Raw genomic sequence first — 22,824 nt, 5'->3', positions numbered from 1 at the left:
CACCAGGAAAATGGTATTTCAGGTCGCCCTCTGCACTCATTCCAAACCAGATCTCGCACACAGATGCACAAATAAATAAATCAGAGCAGTGTGGGGTTTTAAAAGCAGAACACAAGTTTATTTACAATCAAGTTCTTATGGGCAGCTGAATAAATAAAAACTTTGCCCCATGTACTCTAATTCCCCTCTGCAGAAAGTGTCTGAACGAAAGGCTGGGTTAGAGGGAGCCTGTCAGAGCAGCTCCCCCAACCCAGCCCTCCAAAGAACATACTTCCATAGTAAAACACTATCGGGAAAGAAGAAAATAAAGTGCAAATAAAAAGGCAATAAAACGCTGGTGGCTTGTCTTGAGGCCCAGATGATGTGGAAAGGTTTGGCTGGATACAGATATGCCAGGTAGCTCACACTCAGACACATCATGGTTTAGGGTGCCAGAACAGGGACAGAGCTCAGCCACCGCTCCGTACCACAGAGGGCTCCAGCGCAATCGGGAATATTGCACGTGTGCTCAACAACGGGGCAAGTGGCCTGGGATTGCCAGCACCAAAACAATGCATTTGGGATTTGATGCCACTGCTCCCCTGTGTACTGACAGCCGCCAGGACAGGACGGATGAACAGAAAAGGAACCAAACATCTGTATTCCAGGACTGAAGTCACAGGATTACTACATTCCTCATCACTGCAGCACAACTTCTAGAACAACCTCATCAAGCTTAGCTCTCTTCTCACACCCAGTAATCAAACTGCCTGTGGTATAAAAAGATTAAAAAACCTCCTATTTTGTGATGCCCAAGCTGTTGAAGGGCTTTTCAACACAAGGGTGCAGAAGTCCTGAAGAACAAACCGTTGCCTCAAGAACCAATACACAGAGTTCACAGGACAGTGCTGGAGAGCCTGTGCCAGGATCAGAACAGATCTAAACTGAGTTGATGACAAAAGAAGAGCTGTCAGAGCCACAGGAGACTCTCTTTAAAAGCTGTTCCAACACTGCAAACTGCCTAGGATGTGTTTCAGGATCCTCTCACCCATGCCTGAACTAGGCCACCAGAACAGAACACAGGAGACAGAACATGCTTTAAGTCAGCATACACAATGACTTCTTTCCAAAGTTTCCACCTCAGAAGTGCTGTAGATACATTTGTGTGACAGGATATTTGGCACAGCTGTCTGGTGAGGAATTCTGCTAGTATCTTCAGCTCCATGTGGTGCATAGATACTGCAAGTAAAGGCATAACTAAATAGCATTCTCCATCTACAACAGCTAATCCCATTCCGAGTCCCAGTACCACAGTGCAGTTATGGCCATGAGAAGTCTCTGACTCGGGCTCCTTTCGCCATTGCTTTAGAACTTCCCTCTGGAAAGCAAAGCCCATGTGCTTGGCAATATCCTGACTCTGGATGGGTGTGGGCTCGGGTCTCCACGCTGTGCAGCCACAGACCAGCAGCACCACACACAGCTCTCACCCTCCGTCAGTCAAAACTCAGCCCACAGCACAGCCTTGTTTCCTTTGTCCACACTGACCACGTGGGCACCCGCTGGAGACCACGTGACTGCATTGATAGAAGAACTGAAAGGGAAGGCAAGAGTAAGTTTACAAAAGAGCTGAATTCCACAACAGCACTCAGCACTGGAATGAAATACTATAATATTATTACCAATAAAAAACCCCCCACTTTCTCACATCTCAAGAGACTTGGGTTTTTAATCAGTCTGAGGGAGGTACTATTTCTTCAAAATATATTGAATGTTATTAGAATCACTTTATTAGAATCATATCTCAGTTTAACAAGGTAACAACAACAAATCTTATCTAATTCAATCTAGAGTATACAGCTATGAATCCACAAAGACTTTGCATATTAATAATTCTCACATGCCAATAAAAGTTGCAAAGCTTTACAACTCCAACTTTTGATAGCTCAGCAAGATCCCCAATCCAGATCCCCACCCTAAAGCTGCATGTCCCACTTCCCTCACCTGTGATGCTTTGCAAGCGTCCTCTCCAATTTCCCAGTAAGCACATTCCAAATGTAGAGGGCCCCATCAGCTGAGCCAGCAGCCACATAGTTACCATCAGGGCTGTGAGATCAGACCAGGTGCAGAAGGCAAAGAACAATTTGCAAGTCAGCAATTTTGAGCACACATCATCATTCCACCAACTTCCTAAGCAAGCAACTTGGCATGAAATAGTCTTTAAGGAGTTATGTGTTATCACCTGCTCATACTAAGAGGTAAAACACTTTGAAATCAGAGCATTTCCAAGACACTGGATCAATAGATACACTCTGGCTTGACCAAGAGGTAACCTCGGACAAATTACAATCTCTGTCCCGTTTTTCTAGCTGTAACTGGGGACCACTGCAGTCAAGCATCAGGAATCACTCAGTTTAGCTGGGGAAAGGTTTATCTTGTTTATGTCTGACCTTACCTGAACACAACTCTCGTCCAGTCAGAGCCACACTTGAATCCCTGGGCACTGGAAAGTTAGAATCAGATAACTGTTAACTCATTTATGAGAAGAGATACTTACTAAAGACAATGCTAAGGATTTCTGCATGGTTCAGAATAAACTCCAGCATCCCTTTATCCCAATTCATGTTTCTCATACACCCTTCTCTCAATGGCACCTGAAGAAATTCTTTCCTTTAGAACACAGATTTCTAAGCCAAGCTACCTTCTTTAAAGAGAAACATGAGAAGATCCATTAGAGCAGATCTTTGCTGTATCTAGACATTTAGAGAACTCTGCCATATAGAAAAGAAAAGTGAGGAGACTGCTGTCTTCACAGAGGTCCTGGAAACCACTCCAGCACGAAGGGTAACCCACAACACAAGGTCCTGAAATTCACAGTGCTCCTGTGAGGAATACACTGACCTGAACGTCTGCTTGACAGCACCGACCCGCAGGTCAATGATCTTGAGCAGATCATCACGGGAACAGGTCAGAAGCTCTGTGCGCTCCGGGTTCAGGTCCAGAGCTGTGATTCTCCCAAGCAACTCCAGTTCTTTTACTATGCTTTCAGTCCTAAAGACAGAAAAAGGAGGGGGAAAAAAAAAAAGGAAAAAAAGCAAGCTGTGGACTAGGGTCCAGAAGCCAAACCAGTGCATCAAAACTTTGACTTGTCCCAGTGTGGAAAAGAAGAAAAAGAATTACTGGTTTATTCTTACATTTTGTTTCTTTCCCAAGCTAGATCCCACCCTGAGGATAGCATTTCCAGCAAACAGTTAAAACACTACTTTCCTCACAACCCCACCCTAGAACAGCAAGTACTGACCAATGAAAAATACTTCCCAAATAAATCCCAAACCTATAATACCAAACAACCTAAAAGGAGTAACAGAAGACTCTCTAATGGCTTTTTGCCACTTTTGTAACAGTCTCCCCAGCCACCAAGCTCAGGAATAAGAGTTTCCTACTTCAGATTAACTTGACAGCAGACCCATAACCACTACTACACCATAAGTTCTCCTACATTAGTTTTACCTGATGTCCCAGAAACGAATTTTCTTATCAAAATGTCCACTCATTACACACTGCTCAGTACACACGATGTCGTTGCAGCTAGATCCTGCAAACACTGTTTTTATACCTAAAAGGAGAAAGCAATGGTGACATGCTTAAATTCACATTGTCCAAACTGATGAAAACTGAGACAGAAAATAATCCCTAAACCCTCCCCCCACCATACAGTGGCCACAGAGCATTGCCCAAGGAGTGGCACAGGGCAAACCGTCTTAAAATAATCCTGATTAAGTCTTCAACCTTTCTGCTTTTCTCAATCTCCTTTGCTGGGACTTGAAAAGTTCCCATGACAGCTGCTTTACTTCCACTTCATATTTAGCCAGCTATAATTTGCTACTATTAAACAACATGAATCTGTCTCCTTGACCTATGTTTGCAATTCAGGTATCAAGGTAACTTTGAATCTCAAATGCTCTCTCAAGTGCAAGCAGGTTTAAGAGCCCCCCGCAGGAGAAAAACCAAGGAAATAAGGTGTTGCTCCCAAAGAAAAACCTGGATCCTAGCAATTCCTTCATCTGAGATGCTGAAATTTTTGGTATGTTTCCAAGAGACACTTCCATCCACCTCAGAGTTAAAAACCTGGCCTGGCTCCAAGTTTTTAGTGGAAGACTAAAATACCCATCCCCAGACTGGTAAACAAAGAACACTCCCAAAAACAGCTGCTCTCAGTGTAATAGCATTAACAGTGCTTCCTGCACACACAGGATTTCTTATTCCAGGTAACAGGCAGAAAGAATTTAGTAACTTAAAGAAAAACAGAAAATGGGATGACTGCTAGCTTTTGCTATTTTTATACTGGCAAAAAGATCCAATAATTGATCTGACACCAGACTACCAGGAGCATTCAGAAGCACAAAACATGGATGAAAGGCAGGAGTCAGGCTTCCTTACAAACTTTGCTGCGGAGGTCCCAGAGCTTGAGGGTCCGGTCATGACTTCCCGAAACAATGCGCGCATTGTCCAGCAAGAACTTGGCTGACAGAACTTTACCACTGTGACCTGTAAGGGTGTGCTGGGGACAAAGATTGACATGGTCAAACTGAGCATTTCCACTTTCTCAAATTGTAATTTTAACGTCTCCCGCTTTGCTTGGCAGAAAAAACATCTATTGCAGGTAAACAGAGATCACCATTGAGTAGGAGAGTTAATTATCAGAGTCCAGTCTGGAGCTGGGAAATACAGGTCACCTTTTGCTGCTGTTTCTGCAGTTACTCAGGAACCTGCCATCTCCCTCCTCAACACTCTGTACACCTACATTTCATGGACAGATAGCAACTGCAACACAGCCTTGCAGGACAAACCAAGGGGTTAAAGCATGCTGAAAATGGAAATTGTGCCTTTCTGCTTTATATGGAGCTTCCCTCAAGGACACAACAGGATATGGAGTCTCAACTGTTATTACATCTTAAAGCCTGAAAGCTGAGACAACCAGGGATTTCAGAAAAATTCCCTACAGCAGCTTCTTTAAGTGCACAGGGAGGCTCTCTGGGGCTGAGAACATGAACCACATTCACTTAAAGTTGCTCAATATTCACATACTAAATCACAAAACAGACAATGAATTACTAAAGTAAGAGTTATGACAAACAAGATAAATCTTTGTAGACAGTTCAGATTTTTTTTAAAAACACTCAACGCAATATCAAATTACACAAAGCAATGTGGGCTTGGGGAAACACAAAATAAAAGCCTCTAAGAATGGAAAGAAATAAGAGCTACGTTTGGGAAAAAAACCCCAAACCTGACACACAAAACATCATCCCAAAAAGACCACCTTGCCTTAAGAGAGAAATACAAACTCCAGCAAGAAGGATCTATCTTCCACTCTGCAGCTCTCTCCTGCCCTTGCTGCACAGACATCACATACAGGTGTTGCATTTAGGCAGGGAGTTTTGGCAAAGTTTACAGTGATTTCAGCTTTACTACCTCCTGCTGTGCAAGCCATGAAGAGTCCACAGTGCTCACACTTGAAACAGAGAGGACTACTTCATCTTGGAAACAATGGGTGCACTCCAAAGAATTACAGGAATATTATGTGAATGTTTGCAGGTGTAATTAACCTTTTGCAGTGAGTTATCTATGTCTGCTAAACTTGTATTCACTATAATTCACATCCAATAGTAGGTTTTGCAGCCAAGGAGAAGGTGCAAAAGAACTGATACTCTTCACTTTCCTGAGACTTGACAACTCCACACTGAAAACTACCCAATGAATTACAGTGCATCTGTTGGTTATAACCAACACTGAAATGTCAGAAGATTTGAACATCACAGTAGTATCTTACTAAAATAAAAAATTGAGAAAAAGTGTACACAGGAAATGACAATTTAAAAAGGCTCTTGGAAAGCTGTGAAACTTTTCTTTTGGTCTATCAAAGGATTATTTTCAAATCAGAGCCAACTGTAAGAGAAGAATATGAGTACAAAGCATTTGAGAGGAAAGGAGGAACCTTTCAAAAGACATTGAGGATGATGTCCAACATGTTGAGGCTTGCTGCCTTGGACAGCCAAGCAGAGGGCTCCTTTTCAAGAATGCTGCTACTGACTTAAAACAGAAGTCTCTCTTTGTCTTCCACAAAGCCCTTTTCAGCAGTCTGTCCTTTGAGAGAGGCTGAAACGTTGAGGTAGCTGCCCATAAATCATAATAAGCATTTAAAGCTCCCCAGAGGGGTACAAAAAAGTGTACACACACTTTATGTGGCAAGTTTTTTCTAGTTGGGGGTTGTGCTGGAAGAATACAGAGTAACTGGAGCTTCCAGCAAGGCTGTGTGGAGATCAACAGTGTATTTTAGGTCTTGCTGTGAAGATCTTCAAGAGATAAAGAACCTCTCAACAAAAAGAACTATTAAAAGTGTCTGTAAATGCCCAACTTCCAAAATTGCCATGTCCCCATTAGACAAAACTGGGAATACAGGACAGGAAAAACCTTGCATTGCTTTGCCTTGCAAGACTCACCCGTAATCGATTGTCATCAACTGTCCAGATTCTGCTGGCAAAGTCATTTGAGGCTGCTAAGAGGTAAGAGCCCTGTAAACACAAGATTAATTTCAAATTCCTTCTGCTAGTCAATATTCAAACCAAATTAAAATATTTCTAATAAACCATTAAAACCATATTAGTGCTATTTTGTCAAAGGAAAAAAGGAATAAAACCAAAACCACAGTAGCAAATGCCAGTATGGAAAGCTAATGTAACCCTTACCAAAGGGCTATGGCACCTGCTTCTCCCCAAAATGGAAGGGTTTGTGGAATCATGGCTATAGATTATAACAAGAATAATGTATCAATTATAACAATAGCCAGAGCAGAAAAAGGACATTCATCTTTCCCTTCTGCTGCAGTGAGAAAATATGTTCTAGTTTACCGTTATCTGTTGTGGAGTTGTTTTCCTCTTTTTTGTTTTTTTTTTTTTTTTTTTTTCCCAGAGGAAAAAATCCCTGCATCATCTAACCCCACTGCTTAGAAAGGTCTCACTCTTTTTTTTTTTTTTTTCCAGAGGAAAAAATCCCTGCATCATCCAACCCCACTGCTTAGAAAGGTCTTAGAGTGGAATTAGCCTGATTCTTGCCATTTTCATTAAAATTCTAGCATCTCAAAAATTAAATCTGCCTGAGGAGAGAAAAATTGACTTGTTCATGGCTTTAGGCTTAGGGCTTCCACAAGTCACCCATGATGGAGAGTAGACACCACAGAATTTATACTTGCACTCCTGTCCATCACAGAAGACTTTCCTGAACCCTTGTAGTCCTTTGGTATCTCATCCAGGCAATTCTCACAGCAAGTGTGTTCAAGCAACTTGCCAAACCTCAGGACTAGTTTCTCCTGCAGATTAACAGCACATCTCTAACGAGCTGGTCAGTGTCCAAAAGAAGGATCCTCTTGGGTGTGTATCATAATTTAGCACACAGAATCACCAAATACAGAAATCCTATCAGTTTCATGCTATGGAAGAGGTCTCAGCAGAAAAGTCAGATCACATGTCCAGTTAGACCAATCCAAGACCCCAAACTCCTTCAAGCAGGACTGTTGGATGCTGATCTCAGTCATGTCTCCGCTGCTCCAGGTGAACACGACCTGAGCACATCTCACACTGTCAGCAAACACTCTGCCAGCCACAACATTGCTGTGCTATGGCTGGGGAGAAACTGCTGGGAGAAGAGGGCATGGAACTGCAAGTCTTGGGATAATCAGACCTTTTACTATTCATCATAGACCTCAGTAAAGCACTTATGGAAAAAAAAATTCACAGAAATAAAGCCTCAGTGTATTACTTGTGTGCTGTTATGCCAGCTTCAGTGGAATGCTAATTTCTTACTTTAAACAAAATTCCGTAACAGCCAATGTCTGAGCTGCATATCACCATCTGAATTGTAAGGCAAGGATCAGAATTACAGACTACATCTCATCAAATAAAGGTCTTTTGTACCATTTCAGCTGCTTTAATGTTTTAACTCATTTCTCAGGTAACCTCAATTAGAATGGAAACAATAGTAGAGAACAACATAATTCCATTAATTTATTCCCATCTATGAACAGTGGATATTGCAGAGATACTCACAGCACTATCAAATTCTATGCTTGTAATCCCAGCGTTACTGCCAGAGAGGGAACCTTTGGGCTCACACCTGTCTGCACAGAGAAAGATGAACAAAAAACTTGAGCAATGGATTAGAGCAGAAGTTGATACAAAGTGACCCATAATATGAGGGTTTTTTAGCATCCCAAAGCAAAAAGGTTTACCTCCCAAGACTTCCCAGAGTTTAACCCTCCGGTCCATGCCTCCTGTCGCCAGTAACCGGGAGCCAGGGCTGAACTGCACCGCGTTCACCTCCCCATCATGTGCATCCTGAGGAGGGGAAGGAACAGAACAGCCACCCAGAAGGGAATTAGCACACACCCACAACCCACAGATCAGAAAGCTACAGAAATTAAAGGTTACACAGAATCACAGCTGTGCATCTTTCAGAGGAAATAAAGCCACAGACTGAAACTCTGCTGTGGCTGGTGGTGCACAGCAAAAGGGAGAGCAAAAGGGCTGATCCATATCTAAAGAAAAAACAAAGGCACATAAAAAAAAAAACAGCAGCAAGGACTCAGCAGCAATAACAAACTACCAAAAGCCTTATAGGAAGCATTCTTCCTAAGCTTAGGCTCTTAAATCACATCAGGAAAAAAAAAAAAAAAGTAATGGACAGAACAAGAAACGGTAACAGGTGATGTGCTGTAGAAGGAAAGTAGCTTAAAAAAAAAACAGCAGCAAGGACTCAGCAGCAATAACAAACTACCAAAAGCCTTATAATGCTTCCTAAGCTTAGGCTCTTAAATCACACCAGGAAAAAAAAAAAGTAATGGACAGAACAAGAAACAGTAACAGGTGATGTGCTGTAGAAGGAAAGTAGCTTTTCATTCCTCCATCTAGAGACAGCCACGGAACATGATCCAATCAGTTCATGCAACCATGGAACAATCAAGTCAGGCTTGAGTTAAGCAGGAAACAGGACAGCAGATGCACTGCATTCACTGGGTGTGTTGGTGGTTCTGCAGTACAAGTGTGACAGCACCTGCTGGCAGAGGACTTGGGCTTAAGGTGTGCCTCCTCTCTGCAGATGCACTGACCCTCCAACACCCCTGCTTCTCACAGCTTAATGTTCTGAATTCTTGAACTTTTAAAACCTATGAGAATTTTAAGATTAATTCCTTTTTCACTCCTCTATTCACTTCACAGCTTTATACTACTTACCCACACTATTACCACCACTACCATAATTATTTTTAAAGTATTTTCGGTAACTGCTCTTTCTAAGCCAGCTTTTCTGGAAACCTGTATTTTTATGGAACTTGTTGCTTGAATGTGGTCTGCCAGCTCACAATTAAGGCTAATCACACTTCAATCTGATCTTTCTGCAAATGCAGAGGAGCCATTCACAACAAAACTGGTGAAAGGCCTTGCCTAGAAGCTATGCCTGGGAATGACTCCTGGAGTGACTACCTTTTCCACCTCCTATTTGCCTCTCCAAAGGTGAGCCCAGTCTGCTCCCTGCATCAAACCTCTGCCACAAAGCCCTTGCATTAATTCCTGGAATGCTCTGCCAGACCTAGACATTTCTTGACCCTCCACCTGGGCTCAAAACACTGGAGCTAAAGCCTAACACCTCCTCCTCTGATGCCCCCTATTCAAGCCAGCCCCAGCTGCCATTTCAGTCATGACCCTGTTCTCACCTGAGGCGACATTGCTACTCCCTCCATCCACAACTTCCACTACAGAATATGGTAACAGGGCAGGCAAGAATACACATGCTTCCCTGCTGCAGTGAGCCACACTGATACTCTGGATGAAGAAAACCAGTCATTTAATATCCATGAAAAATCCACATCCAGCTCTGGAGTGCCTAAGAAAGCTCCAGAGGCACACACATATTCAAACAAGCAGCTGCATTACAAGACAACTTCCTTTCAAGGACAAGACAATGCCCTGCACAGAAAGTTTGGCTTTGTGAGGCCAAAGAAGACATAAAGGAGGTCTCAGCTTGAAAACCTTTGATCATGCACAGCCAATGAGAACACCCCATCACCATGAGCTCCTCTTCACAAGGTTTGTTGGATTACATTTGGTGCCACAACTCCCTTTACTGTGGAGAACTGGTACTGAATTAATCCCAAACTGTCAGCAATCTCTTCTTCAATCACAGCTCTACTATGGCATGATAGAATAGGGACTGCTGGGAGCCAAAGGGTAATGGGGTGGAATTTCCCTGTGCCCTCAGAAAACTTCTTTGTCATCATCGACCTCAGTAAGACAGACATTGAGCACACTGGCTCTGAGCAACATGTGGGGTCAGAATTAAATGAAATGAATGCTTCTACCAAACCAAGAATTTCTTCCTGTTTGGCAGTGCTAACAGAAAGAGTCTCAGGATATCAGTTCCCACATAGGGAATTCGCTTCCTCCAAAACCAGAACAAAGAATGGGAGAGCAGAGAATTCCTTCTGTACTCACAAAGACACAAATGGCAGTAGTGGGCACTCTCACTTCTTTACTGGCACCTGGATGTGGCTCTGCATTATCCTGGGGTGCAGGGAATGAGGACAGAGAACGCCTCCTGAGATGAAACAAAGCAAAAACATTTTAAAACGAGAAATGAACACTGTTTCTCTTGAATTCATCCTGATGTCTACCTGTCAATTAACTGCTCTGTACAGAAATTTAAAAATGGGGGAAGGTGCTTTTAACATCTTTTTTTTCATCCCATCTTTCAAAAGTTACATTTGTCATGTAACACTACATTCACTTGTGGCTTTAGATATTTCACAGTTCTCCACTTAAGTTATTTGAACTGATTACTGACCTCATTTTGGAGCAGTGTTTTAATGTTTTCAGTAGGAAGAGAAATATGGGACTGGCTGCAGCTCCATTGTTATGTCTAGGAAGACTCAACACCATTTCAGCACTACATCCCAGGCAGCAAAATGCTCTGTTCCAAAGGTTGGGCTGCTCCATTTAAGCAAAGACATCCACCTACTGCAGAGCTTAGCTTAGAAGGACTGGCTCCATTCTGGATACAAAGCACAGAACCCAACAACTTATTTTAATGAACCCTACTAAAGGAGCAAAGTGCAGTGGAAAGTAAGAGCAAACTCCATGTATTCTTTCCACAAAGAGGGCCTCTGCCTCTCTCACTGTTGATGGTTTCTAACCAGAGTTATCAACTGCAGAATCTAATCAGCACAATGCAGCTGGGTTCCATGTTACTTCAATGGAATACAATCACATGCTGGACTAAGAGTGGATAATGTTTTCACCTGGCAGTATCAGAAGACTGATGTCCCAAAAGGGGAGACTCAGACAGACTGGAGGGAAAGGTCAGAGGTCAGCACACGGCAAGATGGAAGAAACAGGAAGTTGAGGAGAACAAAAAAGAAAAAAAAAGAAAGGCAGAAGCTAGAAGGAAGGCTGAAAATACTTGTTTGCATTCCCTGCATCACCAAGATTTTGGTGTACATTGAAACCAGTAAACAAAACAAGGAGGTGAAAGTGTTCTAACCTACCCAAAGATATTACTGATAGAGTCCAGAAGGCCTCCAGCTGGCTGGGAGAGTCGCTTACTGAAGGAGGGGAGGACAGGTTTAAACCTTGTGAATAGCTTCTCCACATAAAGATCAACACAAACACATTTCATAGCAACATGTCTCTGGAAAGACTCCCTCCCCTCAGACCCAGCCCAGAGACAGAGAACACCAAGGCAGGCATCAGTGCAAAAGTCATCAGCAACTACAACTCAGAACACATTTTATGGATGAAGTTTCTGTCAATGTCCCTCAACCTCATCCTGTGAATTGCTGGGTTTAGACAGAACAGTGTGCCAAGTCTGAAATTTCAATCACATTAATCCATGATCTCATGTAACTACCTCTTACTTTCCACTCACTGCTATTTTAGAGAAAGAACAAGATAAATGTAATCTAGGTGAAGATTATTTTCAGCATTTCAGATGAACGCAGGCTATGTGCAAATAGCTATTGCTATTGTGATATCAATATTCACATTGATGTCTTGTAGAGTAATGGAGGCATAAAACAACAAGCATTGTAATAGCCACATTAGTAACTATATAGTTCTTAAATATTTGTTTTAAAGATTAAACAAAGATTTTTCAGGCACTAGGGTAATTTAGTTAAAACAGCAAAGGAAAACCAGCACATCTAAAGCATGGCAACAGTGAGTACAGCACATGAGTTTCCCACTGCTCTGGCAGAAGCACTAAACTGTGCTCCATCTAAAGGCTAAGTTACACTCCCAACATTGTTCCAGCTCTACTATGCTCCTTGTTCTTCCTCAGTGACATGCTAAGGAATCTCTTGGTCACAAACCTGGACGTCCTGCTGACAGCTCGCACTGGAGAGGTTTCCTCAGCTGTGTCAGAGGTTTCATCCGCAAGCACTTCGATATCATCATCCCTGCTGGAGTGAGAGAAAACATCTCCTTTTCAATCAGCCACTGACAGCATCAACTGACAGGATGGCACTGTTCCAGGGCCTGTCAGTTCCATACCCAGCACACCCCAGGTTTATGGAGCTACAGCAACACACAGGTAGATCCAGATAACACACACTGATGCAACTGCCAGAGATGTAATACAACACACAGTGTCTGAGAACAGATATAGACAGCAACTAAATTTCAGGTTTTTTCCTTCCAGCTGCCAATTCCACTTTACTGACAGCAGGACTGGATTTCCACATCCCCCTGTTTCTCTTCTCAGACCTCCTTTTCAGATTCTCTTTACTACAGTCATCCTATTTCAGCCTGCAGCACTAACTACACACAGCATTGTAACAACCACCACACCTGAGCAAGGCTTTGCTACAGAGTGAATATTTGCCCGAGCAGTTACAGAACAACAAAAACATGAGTTACTGCAACACCAAGCAGAGGTGATACCAGCACCTTTTTTGCTGTTTCAAAATAAGCAAGTGTTAAAGAAAGCACCAGAGGTTAATTGAATTTTCCTGCTTCACCCACACCAAAGACACCCTCATACTTTCTACACTGTTGTACTTCAGGTACAGCACCATTAAGTGTGAGAGCTGCTTTTGCTCACTCCATTAAAGTGTTGGTAGTCACAAGTGTGACAATAAATTAATCCAGCTACATTACTCAGCTATTGCTGAAGATTTCCCCCATTAGTCACCATGGACTCTGACAGCCTAGTATTTTTTCCTTCAATGATGATTTTTCCTCCGCTGCTGATTTTGCAGGACAAACTACTTTTAAACACATTTTACTAATGCCATTTGACTGAAGAGAAGTTTAAATTCAGCATTTAAATAACCAGTTTGTGCCATCAGGTAACACTCAGCTGCAAAAGCATTTAAAAGGATGAAACCAAATAATCTCTCATTTCAAAATATAGCTGCACTTTCAATTCTAGGATTTTGGAGGAGAGTATACATGAAAAGACTATAGAAAATACATTCACTAATTGAATGTATCAGGCTGGTGTTTCAAGAAAATACTATCAAGTTCTGCCAATACTCATTTTTAAAAATCTGAAGTTTCTACTATTAAAACTACGTGTAGCAAAAGAACTTTCCAAGTTAACAATGTATTTTTAAGTAAATATAAACACCAGGGCACACCCCTTGAAATGGTGCATTTTCCCTTCAGTAAGCAACACATTTACACGACACAAACACTCTTCAAACTATACAATCATCCAGAAGAAATGAAAGCCATCTCTGAAGCAGAGTTTGAGTAGTATACAGAAGCAATTATGCTATAGAGTGTCTCATGCTCCCTTTCCACATGCCCTTCCTCCCTTTCCCAGCCTTTCTTTGAGTAGTATACAGAAGCAATTATGCTATAGTGTCTCATGCTCCCTTTCCACACGCCCTTCCTCCCTTTCCCAGCCTTTCCCACAGCCCCGCTCCCAGAGGGATGCACTGCTCCTGTCCTTTGCAAGGGCTTGCAGCACAGCACTTAACGTGACTCTGTGATGTGAACATAGAGAAAAGATCTCCAGAAAAAGCCTGCAGGCTGCTCTGGCACCACTCAGCAGGGCCCAGGAAGATCAGATGCAGCTGTTCTGGACTGGGCAAACACAAACACCCTGGCCAGCCCAGCTCAGAGCACGCGCAGCTCCCACTGCCCCCTTCAGCCCCCTGATCCCACAGCACCCAGAGCCAAACACAGCAGGGCAAGAACAAGGCACGAGAGGGATTTCTCTTCATCTCACCAGGTAAAGTACTCCACTGTTTCTCCCTTGGACAATAAATCCCTGCCAGTATGGAAGCCATGTATTTTCACCCAGGTTAATTCACTCAGTGCCTGTTCCTAGAGGAAACCCTTGAGCATGTTTGTAGTCTAATATTTTAAAATCCAGGCATCTCTAGAGTAATTATTTCACTGTTTCATGAAAAACTGCCTTAAAGACCAAAGGCACATATCTCAGCATAAAAACTTTTTTGTAACAACATCTATTGACCACATGAGCCACTCCTGGGACTTTCAGTCCATGCATCTATTTTCAGCCCTAAAAGAACTCCTTCTTCTGTAAGTTCAGGTAGGGAGAGTTACTGCACATTTCTGACTTTACACGAGAAGTGCAAACACTCCTCCACATTACCCAATTTAGGGGCAACAAAGATACCATTTACCATGCTTCTGCATAAATCTGAGGCATAAACTGATGAAAGAGACTATAAATCAAGACTGCTTACGGTTCAACAGGCAAGGGTTCTTTGGCAGCTTCTGCCAGCTCCTTCTGCAGCCTGGCCTGGCGTCTCCTAAGAAAGAGGACCCAAGGTTATTAAAAAACAAAAACAACAACATTTCCTTAATCCCATTCCAAAGGCTACCCTGCACAGTTTTGATGGGCCTCATAAGATTAAAAAATAAATAAATAAATCAGTCCCCTGCTCTAATTTTATCCTGCTTTTCAAGATACTCTGAGCAGAAGAGGCAGCTTTCTTACTGTGAGTAGCAAAGGACAAGATCACTCAAGTGAGGCAATGAGGCAAAGCGAACCTATAGCCCTTTATGATGCATATGAATGCAAGAACTTGCCAAAACAATGGTTATGTTAGTGAAGCTAATACAAAACTGCCAGCTACTGTGAGACTTGTAATATAGGTCACTCTCCAGGTATCATTAGCTGGCAAGTAAGCTGCAACAATTCAGAAGAAAAAGCATTTTGTAAGGAAAAATAGCCATACAAATTACTTTTGCAGTAAGTTTTACATAGCTCAGTCTCATGGCAAATGCCCATTCTAGAGGAATGCAAAAAACACTGGAGTTAGTCAAGTCAAAAAAGGATAAAACTAGGAGCAGTATAAGATGCAATATGAACAAGAGAAGTCCAAATCTAATACTAGCAAAACCTCACAGTTTCCATCCGTTTTATGATCTTCAGCACACAGTTAAATGTTGCTGAAGAAACAAAAGAACACATTTTATTAATTTAAAAGACAGGAATGTTTTCACGAAGTGTCAGTCTGTGCTGGCTGGAAAAAGAAAGTTCTGGCCTCTCACTGTGTTGTGCAAGAATACAGATCTCAAGAGGTCAAAACTAAATCTGGTTTTATCCTATGCACTCATAACTGAAAAACAAATCAGTTTTATCACGCACAGGTCATGGATCTCACCTTGAATCCTTTTCATTTTCTGCATTCAAGCGATTGGCTTCTTGTGCTTTCTCTGCCATCCAACGTGAGACCAGCTCCTGGTTGTCCTCAGTAGTTTTCCTTAGTTTCTCCTCCAGGGCATTGAAGGTGATCTGGAGAGCATCATATTCATCTTTCAGTGTCTGATTAGCTCGCTCAAGATCTTGCAGTTTGCTACGCAATTCCTGGCACTCTGTTTCCAGTTCAGAAATCTTTTGCAAATACTCTGCAATCCTGGAATGGTAACAAAACATACAAAACCATGAGGACCTCCTTTGGGACATGTGCCATCTTCCTTGTGCTGTTTGCACAATGCCTCACTAAGGCATTCTAGCCCTGGGCTAAGACTCCTACAGAATATTATAGCTCCAATAAAGAACTCCATCAGAAGTCTGATCACAGACAAAACACTCCTTACTCACTTGGCTTCATTCATCTGCATCTCTTTGTCCTTCTGCTGCATTTGGTTGTTCAAATCAATTACAGACTGGGCCAGCTGGGGAGAAGAGAAAATTTCATTACAAACTGCAGGGATGTCAGTGGATAACATCTTGAGCAGCCTCCAGTGCAAGCACAGACTAATCTAGCATTAAAAGCATGGATCACAGTTTCAGGTCTTTTTAACCCCAGCTTTCTATGCATATCTGCTACACAGGTCATTAAATCAGAGAATCCACTTTCAAAAATAAATTGTCAAGAAGCTGCTGTCCTTTGATGTCTCACTCTCTTCCCTCAAAAAGTTTCATTAACATTCAGATCAAACAGAATGTATATTAGGAAGAAATCTTAGTAGTGGAAAAATCAATGCAGAAATTAAAAATTGTGAATTAAGTAAACAAATGAGTACTAACAATCAAGAAACAAATCATTCTGTTATGGCCAGGACAGCCACAACATTCAGAAGACACAGCTGTCACTGTGAACACAGGTGCCACCAAGAGTTTTCTCACAATGGAAGCTGCTGGTGGAGTGCCTGCAGAGCACAGGGAACAGAGAGGCAGAGGCCAATGCTGCCAAGCTGCAGCTGCCAGCTCATACCTTACCCAGCAGCACAGCCTCAGCTGCCCAAGAAGGAGGAAGACTGACTTCTGGGAAGAGTGCCTGCCTGTGTAAGTGGTTTTAGAACACCAGGCTGGAAGCAAAGAAACTATTCTGAGTACCCTAACCACTTGGTGCACACCTCCTAGAGAAAACAGTCTCCCCTTTGGAAAGCTCAGAATTGCTGACACTGGAGCTTCTCCACACCTCCAGTGGGCTGTGATCAAAGGACAGCATTTTCCAGGCCATTCACACCTTTTCCCTATGAAAGTGTGCAGTCCCATTCTGCTTTCAGACCCATTCAGTCCATTGCTGTGCTTTTAAAAAGCCCCAAAACACAAACCCAAGATGCCTGGCTTTTCCTCTCCTCCAGGCCCAACTGTCATCCTTACAGAACTCCTGGGCCCTGACCCAGCACTCCCTTTCCAGCCTAGTACCGTGGCTCTTTCAGTCCTGGCTGGTGCTTGTTTACTTGGCTGGTGCTGCAAAGTGAGACCAGTGAAACCACACACAGCCCCTGTGCCCCACTCACTCTAAGTCTTTCCAAGTTATTAGTGGTCATATACAGCTCTGTGGCCCACATCAGTTCCTTCCTCCTCTAATACAACTAAGAACCTATTAATGAAGCAGAAAATTCAGCACTTAATAATCATTCTATGCTGACAATGTAAACTCTCATCTCCTGATGACAGTATTACAGACCAGCCTGCGTCTGGTTGGTTTTAATCATCAAAAATTGGGGAAGCTTAAAAAGGCTGTAAATTAAAGGAGGAAAAAATGATGATTAATGAGCCTGGTAAAACCATGGTCAGGCTCCCAAAAGGTCTCATGTGGACCACAGAGAATGTAAGACTTTCCAACCTCGCCACGTTTCTTGTGCAGCTCAGTCAGCTCCTCTTGGTGCTTTATCTTCAGCTGGGCCAGCTCCTGCAGCTGAGCGTCGTTCCATGCGCTATCATGTCCTGGGCTGCAATTGGACACAGAAAAAGACATGTCCCAAACTAGAATCCAGTTATTTCTGTGCCTTTGCCAGGGTCCAGACATTGCCTCCCTTGGAAGCTCTGTACACCAGGGACACAGGTGATTCCTAACAAACCAAACCACACAGCACTGGAAAATCGCATCTCCTGAGCACTAGATTCACTTTTTGTGCATTTCTAAACCTGTATTCAAACTCCAAGGGAAGATAACTAGCCTTTGTTTAAATTTGTATGAAGATGATTGAGTCTTAGAAGTACACTCTCTAAATTCTAGAAAAAATACAAATATTTTACCACCCTGATTTGTTCTGGAGAGAGCTGGCAGACTTTGAAGATGCAAGATGTCTGGACAGGGTACAGAACCAAAAGTCAGGAAATGAAGGGAGCATTTCCAGGCCCTTGGGTTTACAGTCTCAGGTGTGACAAGCCACTCCTCCATTGGCCTGACTATACTCTTTTTGTGTATAAGTTTTGAAGTGGTTACTAACTGTGTTTTTCAACACTCTTCCTGTGAGATAATCTTGAATTTTTACACATCAGAACATTTCTATCACTGCCCCAAACAACTACAGAATGTAACATTTATCACTCATGTCTCTGAAAGCACAGAGACAGGAACAGAGAAAACCAAGTTTTTTTAAAAGTATATACACACTCACACTCTGAGCACATTATCAGCTACATTTTGAATTACAGCCTCTTAAAAAAGTCATAATTTTAACTTTAACACTGTTATATCAGACAAACAGAACAAGGTAATTGCATCCCTTTCTGCAGTCATTTTGTGTTGTAACAGTCCAGGGAGAAACAGACAATCCATTCAAATATCTCACAGTCATATCAGTAACCTAATGCTCTTCTAAAAAAACAGCCAACCAACCCCTCACTGAACTAATGCTGCACTAACTGCATTTCCAAAAAAATGTGTGCAAACAGACAAGAAGCCAAGCCCTGTGGTAATACCCAACACATCCTGTAGCTCCAGACCCACATACCCCTACAGCCAGCACTACACACTACTGCTTGGCTTGAAGGAAGTAAAAACACTTTTCTTCAGCTATCTAGGATAGAAAAGTAGTTCTGTTTCAAAAAGCTGTGGTGTACTGAGCACAGTGTCAGAGTTCAGCTGAGTATTTACTTTCAGATGCTGCTTCTGTGTCTTTCTTCTCATCCACATTAAGTCCAGCCCCATCTTTGGGCATGGCATTCAGCCAGAACACAATTCCCATAAACTGAAATGGTTCAAGACAGCTGCAGCCATCAGAAAGCTTTTGAGAACTTTCACATGGGTGTTAACTCCAGCCTGCTGGAGCTCTGCCTGCAATTCCTGTAAGCCCAGCAGTTCTTCCTTCTCTGCTGTATTGATTTGTTTTGTGTCCCAGTGGGACATGCTCATACAATTCTCTGCTGTAGAGGGGTTCTGGTTTCAGCACAACACCAAAAAGAGCCTCAACAGAGGCAGCAATTCTTACAGAAGCAGGAATTCTGTGCTCCTTGGCCCTGCCTTCTCTTCAGGTACACTGAGGGCAGAGCTGGCCAGCCCTCACTGGGGAACAGACAGGCTGTCCAAGGGACACTTCTGGCACACAGCCAGCAGCACAAGCCCTGCCTTCAGCACAGCTGCTACTCCCAGGCTAGGGAGGAAGCTTCCCAAGAAATCCTACTAAAAAGCAGGTACAAAACACCTCCCTTTTGGCATCTGGTGCTTACTTGGGACTGACACTTTGCAATCATGGTTTATTTCTTTCATGTGATGACACAGATTGAAAGAAACTAAGCCATGAAAGCAGCCCGTACTCAACACGAAGAGCAGAAAAACACTCTAAGTGTTACAGGGCAAACACACCAGGAGCAGCAGCAGCTCATTGTGGTCCACCTCTGTTCCATGAGTTTGTGATAAATCAGCTTCCTTCCCAAACCTGGCCAGACCTTTCTGTGCTGCATTTTCTAAACATACTTTAGAATGTAACTTTATCTCAGGCTCAGACACAGCTGTAAGTTGTATTTAGTCCAACAGAATTTCAATTTGTTGTGCCAAGTGACTGCAGGGATCTGGGAGCTGTTTGTGTGAGGCAGCAAACAGTGGTTTAGGTTACAAGGTGTACAACAAGCAGCTGCTGACAAAAAAGGAGTGTTACATACCTGATCTCATGTCTGCTCTGCATGTCATATTTTTCTGCTTGAAGTTTATCAGCCAGCACTGCATGGAGGTCTGACTTCTCCAGCAGCTTGTTATCTGCAGGAGCAAAAAGTGCACTTAAGACAACCAGAAAGCAAATCCAGATTCCCATCTTCTCCTGCCTAGATCCCTGGCTGTGATCTAGTCCCTTTAATGAGTCTGACACAGCCAAATGCTATGTGAACCTCCACCACATCACTGTTCTCTCTCCTCTTTGATCTTAACAGGTTCAGGCACCATTCACCCCCCCACCCCAGGAGCTCCTCATTAATCCAGATGCTGTGTGGGACTGGCCTTAGGAAAGCTTAACAGAGAAAGAGAGAGCAACTTCTCAGGTGCATGGCTATCTGCTGAAACAGAGCAAGTTCAAAGTTCAGACTCCCTACAGCTCCTCCAAGCACAGCAACCAGGAGAACAGGCCTGGCAGAGCCCAAACCCAGCTCTGCCGTTGGTTTGTCCCTCTGTGTGTGGGACCCCGCTGCCACCCTGGCACAGCTGGGGCAGGAGAGCCCTGAACAGAGAGTGCTGGCCCCTGGGTAGCTCCAAATTTCACAACAGACCATGAGCAGGGTCAATAGCACCATTGTTCTCGGTTCCACAAGGGCGGGAATTGTGCAGACAATTCAGACATTCAGTCACTGTCCAGAGCACACAGCGCTTCAGCCTCTCAGAGAACTGAAACAACGACATATTCTCCTCGATAAAGCAAAAAATTCCAGCTTTCTGTTATTACAGAGGTGTCCCAAACAGTCCCGAGGAAACGGCTCGGCCGAGGCCCCGGGACCCTGAGCCACCGTGGCTTTCCCACTGCTGAAGAGGAGCAATCCCAGAATGATTCGGGCCGGAAAGGAGCACAGCGGGTCCCCAGGTCCCACCTCCCTGCTCAAGCAGGGTCACCCCAGAGCACAGGGCACCGGACAGAATCCAGCTCTGGAAAACCTAGAGAGGAAGACTCCACACCCTCCCCTCAGAGCCGGGTCTCCCTGCACACACTGACGGGCAGCGGTGAGGGAGAAGAGAAGCGCTACTCGGGCCGCGCCCCGCTTACACTGGGCGATGATCTCCTCGAAAGCCTGGCGCTGCAGCCGGTCCCGCCGCCGCAGCTCCTCCGCGATGTGCCGCTTCCAGGGGGGGAACCCGGCAGCGCGCAGCCCCGCCGCCATCTCGGCGGCAGGCCGGGGGGAGCAGGCCGGGGCGGGCGGAGCGGGCGGCGCTGGGGGCAGAGAGGCGGCGGCCGCGCCCCCACACCCGCCATGGCGCCGCGCTACGTCAGGGGCCCTCGCGTCCGTGCGGCGCGCCGCGACCGCGACAGAGGCTGCCCCGCCGCTGCCTGATGCCGTCCGCCCGCCTCCGGCGCGGCCGACCCCAGCACCGGTGTCCGCAGGCCGGAAAGCGCCAAGCGAGATCGCGCTGCAGACGCGGAGGCGGGGTCCGCCTCATGCGGGAGAACAGGCACTTTCTGAGCAGAGGAGGTCCCGCGCCGCGCCATTTTGTGCCCGCGTGCAGGCGCCATCTTGAGAGTGGCCCTGCTGCCACGTTGAGCATGGCCCTGTCGCCATCTTGAGAGTGGCCTCGCCGCCATCTTGAGAGCGGCTTCGCCGCCATCTTGGTCACTGCTGTGCCGCCATTTTGAGTGTGGCCAGCCCGCCATGTTGCGGCTCCGGCCGCCCCGTACCGCGCATGCGCACAGGCTGCCCGCTGTGGGGGCCGATGGCCGCGTCCAGCAGGGCTGTCCCAGAGCGCGGGCATGGGAGTGTGTCTAGAGGACTGGAATATCCCCTGTGGGGACAGTCCACGCCTTTTTGGACAGTCTGTTCAGGGCTGGGGCACTGCCCGGGGAATAAGTTCTGGTTCCTGTGCAGGGGGAGCTTCTTGGGATCAGTCCCTGCCCGTTGCCCTGATGCCGTTGCGGGGCCCGCAGGGCAGCCTGGGCTCTGCTCGGAGCCCTCCCGGCGACAGGGACAGGCAGGGATGGGGGCTTGAGCCTCTTGAGGCTGAACAGCCCTGGCTCAGCCTTCAGGGAGGGTGGTGGTGAAATGAAATGGAGCATGAGGCTTTTTACGAAAAACCACCTGATTTGGAACACAGTAGAAGCTGCTATGCAACCCTCCCCGCACTCCCACCTTCTGGCCAGCCTCGTGAACCACATGTTCTCTGGCAAATGTAAAAATCCATAACAACTCACTCCATTGCTCTACTTTCAACTGCTTAATGAGAGGAAAGATGTGTGCTTATGTCTTTACAAACAATTCAATGGCTGAATGAATGGGTATTAATGTCTTTGGAATAGGTCTTAATGTTTCTCGTGACTTTGGGGGACAGGTTCCTTACCAGGCCCAGACACTCTGGGCTCCTGGAATGAACAAGGGTCTGCACAAGGCTGAACTTTGGGGTAAAATGCCAGGTTCAAGGGGGAGGAATATGAGGTAAATGGTTTGGGAAGGCTGTACCTTCCTAGCAGCTCAGCCCATGGGGAAGGGAAGAGGGATACACGGCCGGGAGTTCAGGATAAAAGGGAGGCTGCACCCTCTGAAACCTTGAGAGAGAAAAGCCCGCGGGCATGTGGCCCAGTGGATGCTCTCCCTTTATTCAAATAAAGTTGAAGGACTCCTCTGTCTCCTTTTTGGACATAAACCTCTGGCGCTTGTGAATTTTCCTGACATTAATTTCCTAAGTAATGTGTTAGGTAACCATATTATTGTAATTTAATTAGAAGCTGGGCAGAACTCATAATGCTTTTTGTCTAGGACTGCCTAAATTGCTTTGTTTTTCTTTTGAGTAAGTAAATGAAGATGCAATTATGAAATTGTAACAGCGTGAAACAGATGATTCACTACATTATTAGACTGGAGGAGAGTGTGCTGCTGGTTGAGTTAATAATAGTTCATGCTCTGTCTTACAAAGTACACAAAGCACGAGGTTATGTGCATTCTCTGTAAAGCTGA

The 22,824-nt window shown here is 44.5% G+C and overlaps 1 protein-coding gene and 2 non-coding genes across 11 annotated transcripts; all 3 read right to left on the bottom strand.

The window, feature by feature from the left end:
- Positions 1 to 91: 91 nt before the first annotated feature.
- Positions 92 to 21,142, bottom strand: ATG16L1 (autophagy related 16 like 1). Of its 9 annotated transcripts, none has more exons than XM_039706451.1 (19): positions 20,928 to 21,142; positions 19,843 to 19,936; positions 17,582 to 17,687; positions 16,105 to 16,178; positions 15,665 to 15,916; positions 14,741 to 14,806; positions 12,392 to 12,481; positions 11,570 to 11,626; positions 11,324 to 11,371; positions 10,521 to 10,623; positions 8,264 to 8,369; positions 8,082 to 8,152; positions 6,480 to 6,551; positions 4,417 to 4,537; positions 3,487 to 3,592; positions 2,878 to 3,027; positions 2,432 to 2,479; positions 1,981 to 2,082; positions 92 to 1,570 (listed from the first exon to the last, which is right to left on the bottom strand). In XM_039706451.1, exons 1-19 carry the CDS (start codon positions 21,040 to 21,042, stop codon positions 1,477 to 1,479), a joined length of 1,875 nt encoding a protein of 624 aa, XP_039562385.1. In that variant the 5' UTR covers positions 21,043 to 21,142; the 3' UTR covers positions 92 to 1,476. The 9 variants fall into 9 exon arrangements, with proteins under 9 accessions (XP_039562385.1, XP_039562387.1, XP_039562388.1 ...); XM_039706453.1 differs by having other exon boundaries at positions 12,392 to 12,478; XM_039706454.1 differs by lacking the exon at positions 11,324 to 11,371.
- Positions 7,476 to 7,738, bottom strand: LOC120500950. The gene has a single exon (XR_005627205.1).
- Positions 10,042 to 10,311, bottom strand: LOC120500951. The gene has a single exon (XR_005627206.1).
- Positions 21,143 to 22,824: the final 1,682 nt, after the last annotated feature.

This window comes from Passer montanus, unplaced genomic scaffold (genome assembly GCF_014805655.1).
Source record: "Passer montanus isolate IOZ18808 unplaced genomic scaffold, ASM1480565v1 scaffold193, whole genome shotgun sequence".
Classification (NCBI taxonomy): Eukaryota; Metazoa; Chordata; class Aves; order Passeriformes; family Passeridae; genus Passer; species Passer montanus.
This window is presented reverse-complemented; position numbering and strand designations above follow the sequence as displayed.

Bases quoted from the DNA above. Each gene is read 5' to 3' on its own strand.
- ATG16L1 (XM_039706451.1), bottom strand. From the start codon at position 21,042: ATGGCGGCGGGGCTGCGCGCTGCCGGGTTCCCCCCCTGGAAGCGGCAC. The intron at 8,370-10,520 runs GTGAGTACAGAA...TCCCCTCCTCAG, and splicing joins CTACTGCCATTTGTGTCTTT to GATGCACATGATGGGGAGGT. The intron at 2,480-2,877 runs GTCAGTGTATTC...CTAACTTTCCAG, and splicing joins GCTGTCAAGCAGACGTTCAG to TGCCCAGGGATTCAAGTGTG.